The 13,189-nt window shown below is 38.2% G+C and overlaps 3 protein-coding genes across 3 annotated transcripts; 2 read left to right on the top strand and 1 right to left on the bottom strand.

Moving 5' to 3' along the window:
- The first annotated feature begins 229 nt into the window (after positions 1-229).
- LOC129585860 (uncharacterized) lies at positions 230-2,468 on the top strand. The gene is made up of 8 exons (XM_055478744.1): positions 230-403; positions 514-606; positions 686-696; positions 988-1,009; positions 1,084-1,160; positions 1,369-1,451; positions 1,690-1,783; positions 1,962-2,468. The coding sequence occupies exons 1-8, from the start codon at positions 296-298 to the stop codon at positions 2,401-2,403; spliced, it is 930 nt and encodes a 309-aa protein (XP_055334719.1). The 5' UTR covers positions 230-295; the 3' UTR covers positions 2,404-2,468.
- Positions 2,469-4,261: 1,793 nt separating this feature from the next.
- On the top strand, positions 4,262-7,901 carry LOC129585708 (fatty acid-binding protein, liver-like). The gene is made up of 5 exons (XM_055478502.1): positions 4,262-4,326; positions 6,276-6,362; positions 6,428-6,603; positions 7,295-7,399; positions 7,537-7,901. The coding sequence occupies exons 2-5, from the start codon at positions 6,284-6,286 to the stop codon at positions 7,591-7,593; spliced, it is 417 nt and encodes a 138-aa protein (XP_055334477.1). The 5' UTR covers positions 4,262-4,326; positions 6,276-6,283; the 3' UTR covers positions 7,594-7,901.
- Positions 7,870-12,330, bottom strand: LOC129585707 (putative lipid scramblase CLPTM1). Its single transcript, XM_055478501.1, has 10 exons — positions 11,603-12,330; positions 11,332-11,487; positions 10,472-10,799; positions 10,320-10,419; positions 10,079-10,250; positions 9,715-10,002; positions 8,971-9,202; positions 8,807-8,903; positions 8,647-8,717; positions 7,870-8,467 (listed from the first exon to the last, which is right to left on the bottom strand). Exons 1-10 carry the CDS (start codon positions 11,867-11,869, stop codon positions 8,190-8,192), a joined length of 1,989 nt encoding a protein of 662 aa, XP_055334476.1. The 5' UTR covers positions 11,870-12,330; the 3' UTR covers positions 7,870-8,189.
- Between the last annotated feature and the right edge of the window lie 859 nt (positions 12,331-13,189).

The raw sequence follows: 13,189 nt of genomic DNA, 5'->3' as shown, positions 1-13,189 counted from the left end.
GTTCTGCCCAAAATTAAGTACTACATTTCGCAATGAATACGCTGTGTAATAAAACACAGGCTCGTTCTTGCTTCATGATTAAGGATGTATTGTTGCATATTCGCTATGTCAAAGAATCGTAACGAAGATTAATGGACGACATGACCTTTGTCGTAGTCGGCCACCTTGTGCCGCAGAATCATGTTTTAAATAGCACAGCTCATACAAGGGTCGATGTGTGAATCCCATAGCTATGCGAAATTAAGATTAACGGCCACTAACCTTAAGAGTGCTCTAAAACGTACTTTTTCCAACTATGTACGGGAATTTTAGCAGAATTTTTTATCTTATTTTGGCATTTGAATGTTTTTCCGCAGTAAACTGCACCACGCGCTACTATAACTCCTACACAACTTATGGCTCGGTAAGCACTTTCGTACTTCTGGATCACTTCCGGATCCACCGTGTGTAATTCTCTATATGGATTATTAGGCCGCGATATAATTATGCACTTGTTTTCCAAATTTGGTGTAGGGCGATACAGTAATTTTCAACTATCACATTCATGGTGGACCCAGAATCCCCAACCGAAAATGGAACTGCGAATGTCTGGATGGAGAAGCTATGGTTAGTCATTTCTAGTGCAAAATCCTCAAAATGTTGATAAACAATAAAACACGATACTATAATTTCGCAACGATTGCAGATTGGAATTGCGTGAGTCTTACCGCACCGTCAAAATTAATGGATTAAGCCAGCAGTTAATCTGATTGCAAATACATCTCTGTAATATTGTGTATTTTCATATATCCTAGTTTTAATTACTGAGTTTGTTTTCCCACTGTATTCGAAGGAGTGGAGCAGTATCTGTACCTTAGTGTACCCGTACTTGTAATTTATAGTTACCATTAACAAGTCAGCTATTTGTCACAAGACGCTTTACCTGTGTCTTAACACCTTTTTGGTAAATCTGGTCAATTCACATTACTTTCCATGATTTTGTTGTAGAGACTACTACGACGATTTCTCGGTAAAAGTTTCTTAATTATCTGCTGTTTTATAACGATTTGGGAAATATCATACAATATTTGATCTTGCGAACAGAGACTGCAACAAACATGGTGCAAATTTACTTACCAGTACAAGCCGCCCGCGCAAGGAAAGTATCCTTATTATGGAGGGTAAGATGCTGTAGAGTGTAGATAGTTGCTCCGCTTTAAAAAAATAATGTGTCCAGTACTATATAAATTATTTAATTTATACTAATTATCAGCACGTGCAGAATCGATACTGTTTGCTTAAATACAGTAAAATGCCAAAAACTGCATAAGAACTCACGATTCTTTTTTATGCATTTTTTACAACACCCATTGTTATATCAAATTGCAGATGTCACGTTAGGAATTATACGGATCAATATTTCTGCTTTGATCCAAGAAATGCCGAGAAAACTTTCAATACCTTTATTACAGGTGTGGACGCATCACGTGTGATATAATTAACTGCAAGTAATCGTCTAACTACCTTTCAGTCATGGCCATGTTAACGACAAAAATATTTAAAGATGCGCACATGACAACGTAACGACATTCTAAGATTTCGGTCGGACTATGCATGATTTTATTCAGCTATTTTTGCATATTATAATTACTGCGTTTTCATAAATTTTCGTTCGTATTGTTCATATTTTACCGTGTGTGACCTTTCTAGCAATGTGGAGTAACAGCTATTTCTGGTATATCAACAATGTCCTCGTGACGGAGCTTAACCAGCAGCAGTACAAATGCTGTCAACCACCAAACGGGTCAGTATGAAATTTTCCAGTAAATAATTTTATGCAAGTTTATTTGTCAAGTTAGGGCTAAAATTCGTTAGATAACTTATTTAACCTAGTGCATGATGTTCACATATTTGTATATGCACTGACGAACGTGCATAATAATAATAACTCAATATGCCTTTAATAATTTTGTCGTCTTCAGCTATTATGTGGACTACACTTCCTGTTACTACGTTTCCACCCATGATTTTCAGTTCGAATATTACGACAATTATGACCACTTTATTGTATTTTGCACCACGGGCTATGTGATGACGGGAATATCAAAGAAGATTAACCCCTATAATTTTGACTATCACATCGACTGGATTCAGTGCTGTCGCATGGGATATGGCGCACCGGAAGCTCACAGTCCGCCGGTTATCTATTCGCCGTCAGGAGCATCAAGCTATTACTCGTATCCTTCCGGCCGCAGTTTACCGGACATGGGCTATCCACCTCCACCAGCGTATAAGGCGCAGTATTTGCGAAAACAAACAGTAAACATTTCCAGTACCCTTTTACTAGAATCTCACATTAATAATCCACGAGATTTCGGGGTACAACCAACAATATACAAAGGTTCATTTGTTGATGCTGAATGAATTAGGATGTGCAAAACTAATTCGCTGACTTGAAAGAAATACACATACGAGAGATTCGCAGAGTTGCTGCCCTTTTAAGTTCCTTGAATAAATCAACAAACATCTCTTAAATACTATTTGTGGAAGCATAATAGCTTTCAGATACATATGTACGGACAGTACCGTACACATAATACACGTATAAAATCATAATTTAAAGATATACCGCGTAAAGTAAAATCTACTCTAGAATAAATTACTTTCTGTGACTATACTCTGCGCAGTGCACATACTTGTATCTTCCAAATGCTACAGCTAAACAAGAATACGATGCTCCGGCTCCGCGGTAGCTGCAGTACAGAGTTCGTACTTCTTAAGAGACAGTATTTCCGGTCAAGACTAATGCGTCTGCGAAACTGTTTCCGTACTTTTGCAGATTTGCAGATGTTTTGTTACAGCGTTGGATAGACCGGTTATCCAAGCACATGTTCATTTTCGTTCTTTACCTATAAAATTTTATTTTGTGCACTATCAACCGGTTTCCGGCTTTGCACCATCATTGTACTCGCTGCATGTACTTTCAACACGTTAAAATGCGATAGGTTTCCTGACAGTTATTCCAGGCTTGAAATTTGAGTTTAGAGCCGATAGGGATACCTGCATCGCAGCTGTTTGCTTACGCAGCAGCCTTGTCAGCACGCGCTGTTTGATGCAGCACTGTGTACCTACGTACTGTACTATATGTCTCTTCAGCAAGCCGGTAGTGAAATCAAAATTTTGCGGCAGGTTCATTGAACCGTGACAGGTTCTTATATGCGGTATACGACTAGAATCAGTCGTAGCATATATGAAACTGTAGTTTCGGTTTTTGGTCTTCGATATCCGTGTGTAAACAAAAGTAATTTTTGGCGCCCGTAGAGTACGGAAGGGTCCGGCCGGTTGAAGGAAGCGGTGGGGCCTAACCGCCCTGTGACATGAGTCATGTGACATGAGTCGAGTAACGATGCGTGAAACTTGTAGATGGCGTTGTTAGCTCACATTATGTGCTCCTACATTATGTAGGAGCACATTGGAATGTGCTCGTACATTATGTAGGAGCGCATTGCATCGGTTTCATCGGTTCTTGGAGGAGAAAAACGGAACTGTAGTATCCAAACAAACGTAATCCAATATGCTTCTGCAATGTGCTCCTACATATGTAGGAGCACATTGCAATGTGCTCCCACATATATGTGCTCCTACATATGTAGGAGGACACTGGAATGTGCTCCTACATATGTAGAAGTACATTGCAATGTGCTCCTACATATGTAGGAGGACATTGCAATATGCTTCTACATAATGTAGGAGTACATTGCAGGAGCATATTGTATGTGGAGATTATAAGGGGTAGGTGGTAATTATTGTGGTGTGAAAAATGGTTGGAGCATAACGTAGGAGCATATTGCAGGAGCTTATTGTAGGAGCATAATATTAGATACAAGTATCGGGTAGTAAAGACAATATCAACAGAAATTGCTCTGTAACCAATTTAATAGGATAATAGATTATATTAAAAGATGATATGTTTGAAAGAAACTGATAATGAAGGGGTGAATGTTGTAACAGAGGGAAGATTGTAGGGGGTTTTACTGTAGTCTGACATAAGTGTATTCGACTCATTGGTTGTTCATACTTCATAGTTTAATGAAGTGTAACAGGAAGCAGAGAGTGTTGTGTGTTATGAGTTGTGGTGGTGGATGGTGATGGATTATTGTGAAAAATTCATGAAAGTTCGAGAAAGTTGATTGCTTAATGGAGCAGACTATGATGTTCTGATCTGATGGTTATGGATGTTTAGTAACAGGTGGTTTTTATATGGGAAGTAGGTCGCGATGTACATTAAAAAGTTGGTCGAGAAAGTGTCAGGGTGATTCGGTTTGTTGACTGGATTGTTTTAGTTCGGTGGGTATAGAAGGAATTCCGGAATAAGCAGAAGTTGCGTGTGAGCTAATATAGATTTGAAGAAGTATGCAGTGAAGAAGATTTTTCTCCTGTTAATTATTTTGTGGTGGTCGGTTTGGATTTTAGTACAGTGCTGATTCAGGCTGCCGTGTTTTGTTTGACTTTGGTACGTTTTTTTAGCTTCAGTATGGGTTAGTAAGTTTTCTTGCACAGAGATCTGCGTTAAATTTTAAGTATTACTATCCTTAATAAAATAATGGAAGGTGATTCTAATCGGAAGAAATATGCGTGAATACATCCGTGAATATAGAAAACGTAAAATGCAAATTAAGGGTAATTGTAGTAGGAAGATAATGAAGAAAGTAATGATAAAGTAAATAGGTTTACGAAGCGCTAATTATTTTGATTTGTAATAATGTGTTTTATGCGAACTGTAAAATTCGTGATTTGGAAAATTTAAATACCAGTGAGGCTGAAATCATCATGGAAATCGGTTTTATGGATAGTGCTGCTTTATTAGATACGAATAATGTCATACCGCTTAGGTGCACACAGGGTTATGAACGTGTTTTTCCAGACCCAGATTAAATTATAATGATAATTTATTCTGGGTCTGAAACTCAGACCCTGGACTAGAAAAAAGAGCTTATCTTCGTTATGATGGTTTACCAGGTGATCGGCTTTGTAGTATTTCACCTGAAGAATATTTTAAATTACGTCTTTAAAGTGCAGACAATAGGCTTCAAAAAGATTGCTCCTACGTTTTTCGAGCTCTGAACCTCTGTCAACGGGATTAGTTAAAACGGAAAATCAGTTATGTTCTCAAAAAGGACAATTTTTGTATAGGAAAAGATTAGGTAACAAAAGTGTAGCTAATTATTTTTACCCAAAAATTGTGTACTATACTATTTTCCTGTTTATGTACTATACTGTTCATGTACTATGCTCCTATTCATGTACTATATTATTTTCGATAACAAAAGTTTCAATTTCAAAGCCATCAAATTAAACGTCCTATTTTCATCAAGCCATTGCCGGCATTGGTGTTAACTCTGCCACTAAACAGACCGACCGTTTCATCCTGGATAAGGAGCTTTATTTGAAATTAATTCAACAATGAACATATAATTTTCATTCTATCTGGAATTCTGTATGTATAGCAAAAACTAGTGAATATTAAACTCATCATAATTATTTTGCTTATAATTTTGATTAAGCTTATCATAATTGAAAATTGATCAGTTTTAATTATGATCAGCATAATCAAAATTCAACAATTTTAATTAAACTGGAGCATAATTAAAATTGGCCAATTTTAATTTTGCTTATCATAATTAAAATTCAGTTTTCGTATGATCAGGCTGTTTATAGTATTCATAATTTGACTCATAATTAAGCTTAAGTATAATTAAAATTGAACAATTTTAATTATACTTAAGCTTAATTAAAAATGCGCAATTTTAATTATGCTCAGCATAATTAAAATTGGTCAGTTTTAATTATACTTAAGCTTAATGTTTAATTCCCAGCATAATTAAGAGTTTAATTATCACTAGCAAAAACTTGACTACTTTCAGTCAATACTACAGAATTCTGTTAGAAATCGTGCTGTTAGAAATCAAAATTATAAACCTCCTCGAGGCTGCAGTTAGATTTAGTTGGGCTCAGCAGGGCACACAGTTACAACATACGATACTCTTAAGTTATTTACTTATATTATTTTTTTTTTGTGAACCTGCCGCTATACAATCGAGTGAAACGAGATTGGGACCACGTAGTGTATTATTGAAGTTATTACAACTCTGCATACGTGTTGAATTTCTATCAAAGTGCAGATCTTGTTAAGTTTGTATTTGGTTTACATTTTCTCGATTGGAAGCACTACCGAGAGAACAAGTTATTCAGTCGAGTTTCGATAACTTCATTTTTAATTTCGTTTGTGTGGTTTGTTTGGGAAATGGCGGACCAGGCGGATATCACAGGACGATGGGATCTGTACAAGTCAGAAAACTTTGAAGAATACCTAAAAGCGGTTGGTAAGTGTCGCGGGGACATGGCCGTCAACTCTTTCTGCTATGTCGAGTTTTTGTTCCGCATTCAGGTGTAAACTTCGTGCTGAGGAAGCTAATCGCGAGTATGGCTGCTGCTACTTTGGAAATCACGAAAGACGGAGAACACTACACACTAAAAACCATATCCACTATGAAAACTGTGGAAACTAAATTCAGGTTGAACGAAGAGTTTGACGACAAACTGATGGACGGAAGAGAATGCAAGGTACAGAGTACTTGTACACTGCATAACACAAGCCTAAATATTATACTACGGTATGTGGTTGTCGATAATAATTATCATTACGCATTCATCGTTCTTTCTAGATTACCGTATCTGCACAAACTACTGTACAATGAATAGTGTGTAAATTTTACACGAGCATTGAAAATGACACATATCTATATGCTGCTGCAGAAGTGTTATACAGAATTTGCTCTGATCTCACATCGCTCAAAACTTACGAGCGTATAAAAAACCATCATAGACGATGAAATGTAATACTGCAATAAATAGCATAAAAATCCTTCATTGCTTACCATGGTCAGTATTTTTCATTAACCAAATTCCAAAGTATCTACTAGCACATTGTAGAGCATGTTGTAACAGCATGTTGTACAGTTAGCGATTAATTAAAATTTCGTGTTTCGACTGCTTGACCGTAAACTCTTTAATTTCCCAATGCGTACGTGCAGGATGTGATCGGAAAACCTACCGTAATTGCACCGAACAGATTACCCAGCTTCTCAATCTGTGACTATGCAGATGATAAAATTAACAATTTTTTTCACCGCTGCTTTTTATGGTATATAACACTTATATAACACAAAGTTTTTTGGCACAGTAACCTAAATAATGGTGTGCGAAACGACAGGTATATGTATAAGCTTACGGTAATTATTTATTGATTTTTCAGACATTGTTCACTCTTGAAGGGAATGTTCTAAAACAACGCCAAAGAACTGCTGATGGCTTCGAGACCATGATCGAGAGGGATATTACACCGGAAGAAGTTACAACGGTATATTTTAACGGCAGCATATAATTAATTTCTTGAAATTATCATATGATTTTTTAAATGCTTCTAGAAATGTATGAATACTTCTACTTAAAACCGAGATATAAGTCCGCCAATAGTCTAATGCTGTTACTTTGCAGACGATCAAATACAAGGACGTGCAGTGCATCCGTCGCTTCCGAAAATCCTCAGCCTGATGCTGCACAGCATCTACAGAAACGATTAATTAAATCCAGTAACGATTCCATGTTATCCAGCACGTACGTTTTTAAAAATTGATTATTGTTAGTCGTTTTTTTATACTTCTTGCATGTTTACGAATTTTTACGTTGTTTCTTGGCTCACTTTTGTAGCTTATCGTACGGCTACAGATACAGAAATATCGTGTGCAATGATTGGGATCTTTTATTTCCAATATTTCTGGTGCGGCGATTTCGATTTCTAAATAACTGCATATCGGCGAATACAACCAGTAACAAAATAATAAAGTTTATCCTATCAATAATCCTCATGGCAATTTGAACTAGCACGAACATGAAAACAGAGCTAAAAATTCATGCTGCAGAATACAACAAACCGAATCAAAAGAGTGTGGAAAACTGGAAATCAATTCTAACAACCATCAGCTGCCGAGAGCCTAACAATATTCTACGAATATCTCATTTTGCAAACCATATGTCACGTATTCATAAAAGCAAAGAAATCGCCACCGTACTGCAAGAACAAATTAAAATTACGAACTCAAGTACCAGAAAGGAAGAGAAGTTAATTTGCTCAGTGGAATACTGGTCTTTTACTCTTTGCGTGCTCGACTAGATTTCGCTCTTCGCGTAACCGTTTTGTCGCTAGGCCTGTCTTCACCAGATGCTCCCGAAGAATTTTCCGATACGGATTCGGAATTGTGATCAACGTCCTCATCCCGCGGACTGTCCATCACAGCCGTACCCCCGCCATTTGCCGCTTCAGCGGCTCGTTTTTCGAGCATTTCTTTGCTATAGCCATACTCGTTCACTCGGCTAGGATCCACACGGTAAATCCAGCGCTGATATAGGAATATGAAAAATATCACATCTACAAGAGAAAAGAAGAAATAAAAGTAGTACCACTTCCGCTTCGCAGAGGGCAGCGTAATGAAATATTATCGCTAGTTTTGCAGGTATATGCTACAAGTTGCAACAAAGGCACCAAGTTGTAAATTTGTAACCATATTATGACATAAAGTCAAACATTTCCCATACGGCACAACGTACCATCGCGGAGGCAGCCGATTCGATACATGGTGGGCATCTTGATTACAAAGGCAAAAATATCATCAATGAACCTGTGAAAATTTCAGAATAGTATTAATACAACTTACAAGAAACACACAACTTATGATAGCCCCAAGTTGCCCCTAATCACCGTTCTTACGTGTTTAACGCCTTGTATGTCATCATGCGCCAAGGAAGATGCGCTACGGACTTCAGTTTGTAATTGATGAATAGTTGCGGCGTCATTGAAATAAATCCTGAAAGAGACACCCCATTACACATCGCAACCAATAATTGTGACCAAATGTGGACGTCATGGCTTACCAAATGTTAGTAAAAACCCGTACAGCATGCCTAACACCCAGCTGTACCATCCCTTGTGCTCTTCGTACATCAGGCTGTAGGCGCCGTAGGCCAAAATCAACGGGAACAATATCCAGGATAAATATTTGAACGCCAACTGATCATACGTGCGTGTGCTAGATTCGACGTAGCTCTTCTTGTCCTCCAATCGAACACGGGGAAATATTCCAAATACCAGATTATTTCGGTCTAACTATTAATAAAAAAGACACCATTTTGACATTTATCAAATCATGATCACGTAATAAAATCAAAAAAGCACGACGCCTTAAAAAATTTTCTAACTGTAAACAAATTTAGGAAGTTAGGATCCTATGAATAAATTTTAAAACAAAAAGCAACTCGCAAAAGTAACTAAAAATGAATGCTAAAAGGTAAATGAATGCTAAAAGGCATACAACCAAGGTACCGGTAAAAAAGTTAAGCATGTCACGTACTGTCATTAAAAAATTAACGAATAGGTTGAATCTAAATGCAAAAAAAGAAACCATTGTACTATTTACTATATACTTGAAACCATTGTACTATATACTTTATTTGCATATTTACAGAGATGAGCATCGTTCACAAAAATACGTTCAAATGAAAAATTTGTCCCAGTTGGCACGAGAAGGGATGCATATGCATAATCAGGATATTTAAGTACTTCCCGTCGAAGTGCTCGTACTCTGCGCAACACGTCAACTAAATTATCGTTGAACTCACCGAAACATTCATCACTTTCTTGATTTTCCAAATCTCAATAGCCAATCCAATGGCAATTGAGATTCTCACCATGGGGTTAGTGTCATTATCCATCACGTAAAGCAGGACGATGACTGACTGAGCGACATTAAAAAACACCGATCGCACCGACAACCCTTCCAAATCTTCGCCCTTATTTTTCCAAAACTGAATATCGTTCTTAAAAGCCATAAACTCGAAAATCGTGTGCAAGATAGACACGATCATGGTTAATGCAAGCAGGATAGGATTGGTATCCAGCAAAGCTTCCTGCAATAGAGCAATAAAATATGGTTGTAACAAGCGCAACGAGAGTATCAGCATTCAGCAGCACTATGTACAGTACCTTAATGGAATCACTGTCATCGCCCAAAACGTTTCCAGATGAGTCTCCTCCATCACCTTCCAAAAATCCTCCATTCAACATTTTTGTCCACTTGTTGGACATCGACTGGGATACGTACAGCTGCCATTTCCACAAAGACAGTGGATAATACGTCAAAGTCAAATTAACCGTTCTGAAAAGCGAAACATTTACAATTCACGAGTCTGGCTACGAACTAACAGAAAGGATATCAAGGCCATACTTTGTTGTTTCATTCAAAGGCATGTAGTCCTTGTTCAAATTCCAGTAGTCATTGAAATACAAAATCGGGAAGTAATTTCCCTCCGCATCAAATTCCAAATCTGTAAGAAAATCCGATAAAATACATATCAGTCTTTCCAACAACCGGCTTACAGTCACTCAGCGGCGACGGAGCTCTTCCTTTCGTCCACATTGTGCGATCGTCCACCAGGTTGAATGTCAAATTCGGATGCCAGTGGCTGACCATAATGGAAGGAGGAACAACCTTGTCTGGTTCCTCTTCTTTCACCGGTGTTTTCGATTCACCAGTCAGAAGATTCTGTTTCTTCGGCGATGTCGACACTTTTTTCATTTTATTCAACTGAAAGGATTTGTACAATGTCATGCCTGGGTTGTATCTGGAATCGGTTGGTCGAGGACTGGCACCGGACTGGACGAAATACACATGGATGTACAAATTGCTGGCGTTTTTCTGAACAGCCTGCAAAATATGGAAAATCCTGCCTAAGAAGCCAAAGGCTGAAAATGTACAAATGCTTTACTTAAGCTCCAAAACGTTCTGCACGACACAAATTCGTCGGGATCAAAACTGGCGTAAATTACAAAATAGCTTAAACACTGCAGCTTTCGCCTTTCTTAATGAAAATTGTATTGTTGATATTTCGTTACTGTAACAATCCGCAGCAAGATGATTTTAACAGCATAAATGAACCGTTTAACATTTTATTTTGATGTATACGAACGCTTGTCAAATAGTATACGCCTTCATAATTATGTGTTTCAAGTTTCCACTTTAACTGAACTAATGTTAAACTCTAGTTATTAAAATCATATTACTGTGAATTCTTACAGTATCAACACACAAGTTGGTGCCACATTTGCTTTAGTCAATCCCGCACTCAAATGGCGAAACTACTCGCATAACTGACATAAGGGATGAAAGCAATAAGTGCTCGAAGCAACTCTAGTAGTAAACCTAGCGCAAATAAGCACAATGTCAATATTATCCTTACCTCCGGAATTTCCAGAATTCCCGTTTTTCGGAACGTCCCTTCTCCGTCAACACCGGACTGATAATCACCATACAGGATTTCATTTTCCTTCCAGAATAAACTCTCCTCATCAAACTTGTAAAATCTGGGCCTCTCACTGACATACGCATAGAGATCCTACAATGCACCGACGCTTTTAAACTAACAAGAAAGAATTCTGGCAAATTAAGTTCCAAGTAGTGCGACAGAATTTATTCACATATAACTTCGATACTGTGCTTATGTAACTCACCATGGGCATCATGGGTCCAAAGACATTCTGTCCTCCTTTAACGGGCACGGCCACTCCATCCGGACCCGTCGTCGTCGTAGTGGCCGGTGCATTCCGCCGACTGCTCAGGAAGGTGGTAAGGAAATACATAAAAAGGGCCCGGGTCGCCAGCATCTTGGCGATGTCCCAGAAGCCTCGCTGCTGCTGCGGCGCCGCTCCACCAGGAGCTCCTTGTTGGACGGCAGCCGCGGCCGCGGGGGCCGCGACAGCATTCTGGCCGTCGGACATGATCAACACCACTCAGAGAGCCAAAAATATCAGGGAAATGCGGAACGGATGCAGAATGAGGGGGCTTCGAGTCTATGCCATAAGCTTACGACACATAGACGGAAATCGATACTGGCTAAAGACAGGACTGATATCATGCGCTATTACCAATCACTTTCCGCCGACCTATCGCTCACAATCAGCACTTTTCAATGTTCGTCGAAAGCGGCCGGCTGGGTGGTATATGGCTGGGTGGGAGAGCACGTTTTGATACGGTGTCAACAACAAGTTTCCCCCGTTTTTAAGGAAATAATTAGTTTCACTACACTAAATTTAACGAAAAACTTCAGCTTTCATGAAATCAAAAATTAAAATGCGAAAAGGTATTATAATTCATAAACAAAGTAAAAGTCTACAAATAACGGTAAAAGTTAAAACCGTAAAAATAGATGCCGGATGAGTCGCCAGAGTCGCTGCTTGCAGCTATACTGCCGCAGGCGCGTATTTCTGGTGGAAGGGAAGCCTTTCGGTACACATGCCGTATGTATACGGCAAGTCGGATCGGGATGGCCAAATTTATTTAAAAAAAAAGAAAGAAAAAAGTAAATAAGTAAATAAGAGAAAAAAGTAAATAAGTGCATTGCCCATGCACATTCAAAAAAATTAATTGTGCATGGGCAGTGCGCATAAGGCAACGGTAACGCTAATCCGGCAATTATGCATTTTGAATTTTGATTAGCGGAAAAGCGATTCAAACTTTTGTACAATACGTATGCAAAACTAACAACCAGTTATTATTATTTACGATTTAAAGCACATACGTACAGTCAAAGTCTGGCAAACTTATTGCATGTATACAAAATTAATTCCAGAACATACTGTAATCATATGTAAATCAGTACTTTAATGAGAAAGTTCGGAAAACAAGAATGCCAATAATTAAAAAGCAATAGCAAAATGCCTTTATCCTTTCTTCAGCAGACTGGAACAGAGCAGATCGTAAACGATCTCAGCCTTTCTATGCTTTTGCTTCTGAAACTTTTACCGGCGAAATATTATTTGAAATTTGCCCATATGGTGTCTAAATGATTCATGAAGTACATGAGTTACTGTATGGCGTGAAGGCGTGCAAAAAATTTATGTGCATCATAATTATTAGCATCTCACATTGACCGAAAGGCGGTGTTTATTGTGGTCAGAACTAAAGTGGCTGCGATACCATTGCGTGAACACCAAAATAACAAAAATTCGACAATAAGCACAATAGCACTGCTTAGCGAAGCATTTAAGGCGATCCGTTTATATAAATAACCAATTCCTTCAAAATCTGCACATAAAGCA

Source organism: Paramacrobiotus metropolitanus, unplaced genomic scaffold (assembly GCF_019649055.1).
Source record: "Paramacrobiotus metropolitanus isolate TYO unplaced genomic scaffold, Prichtersi_v1.0 Parri_scaffold0000018, whole genome shotgun sequence".
NCBI lineage: Eukaryota > Metazoa > Tardigrada > Eutardigrada > Parachela > Macrobiotidae > Paramacrobiotus > Paramacrobiotus metropolitanus.
This window is presented reverse-complemented; position numbering and strand designations above follow the sequence as displayed.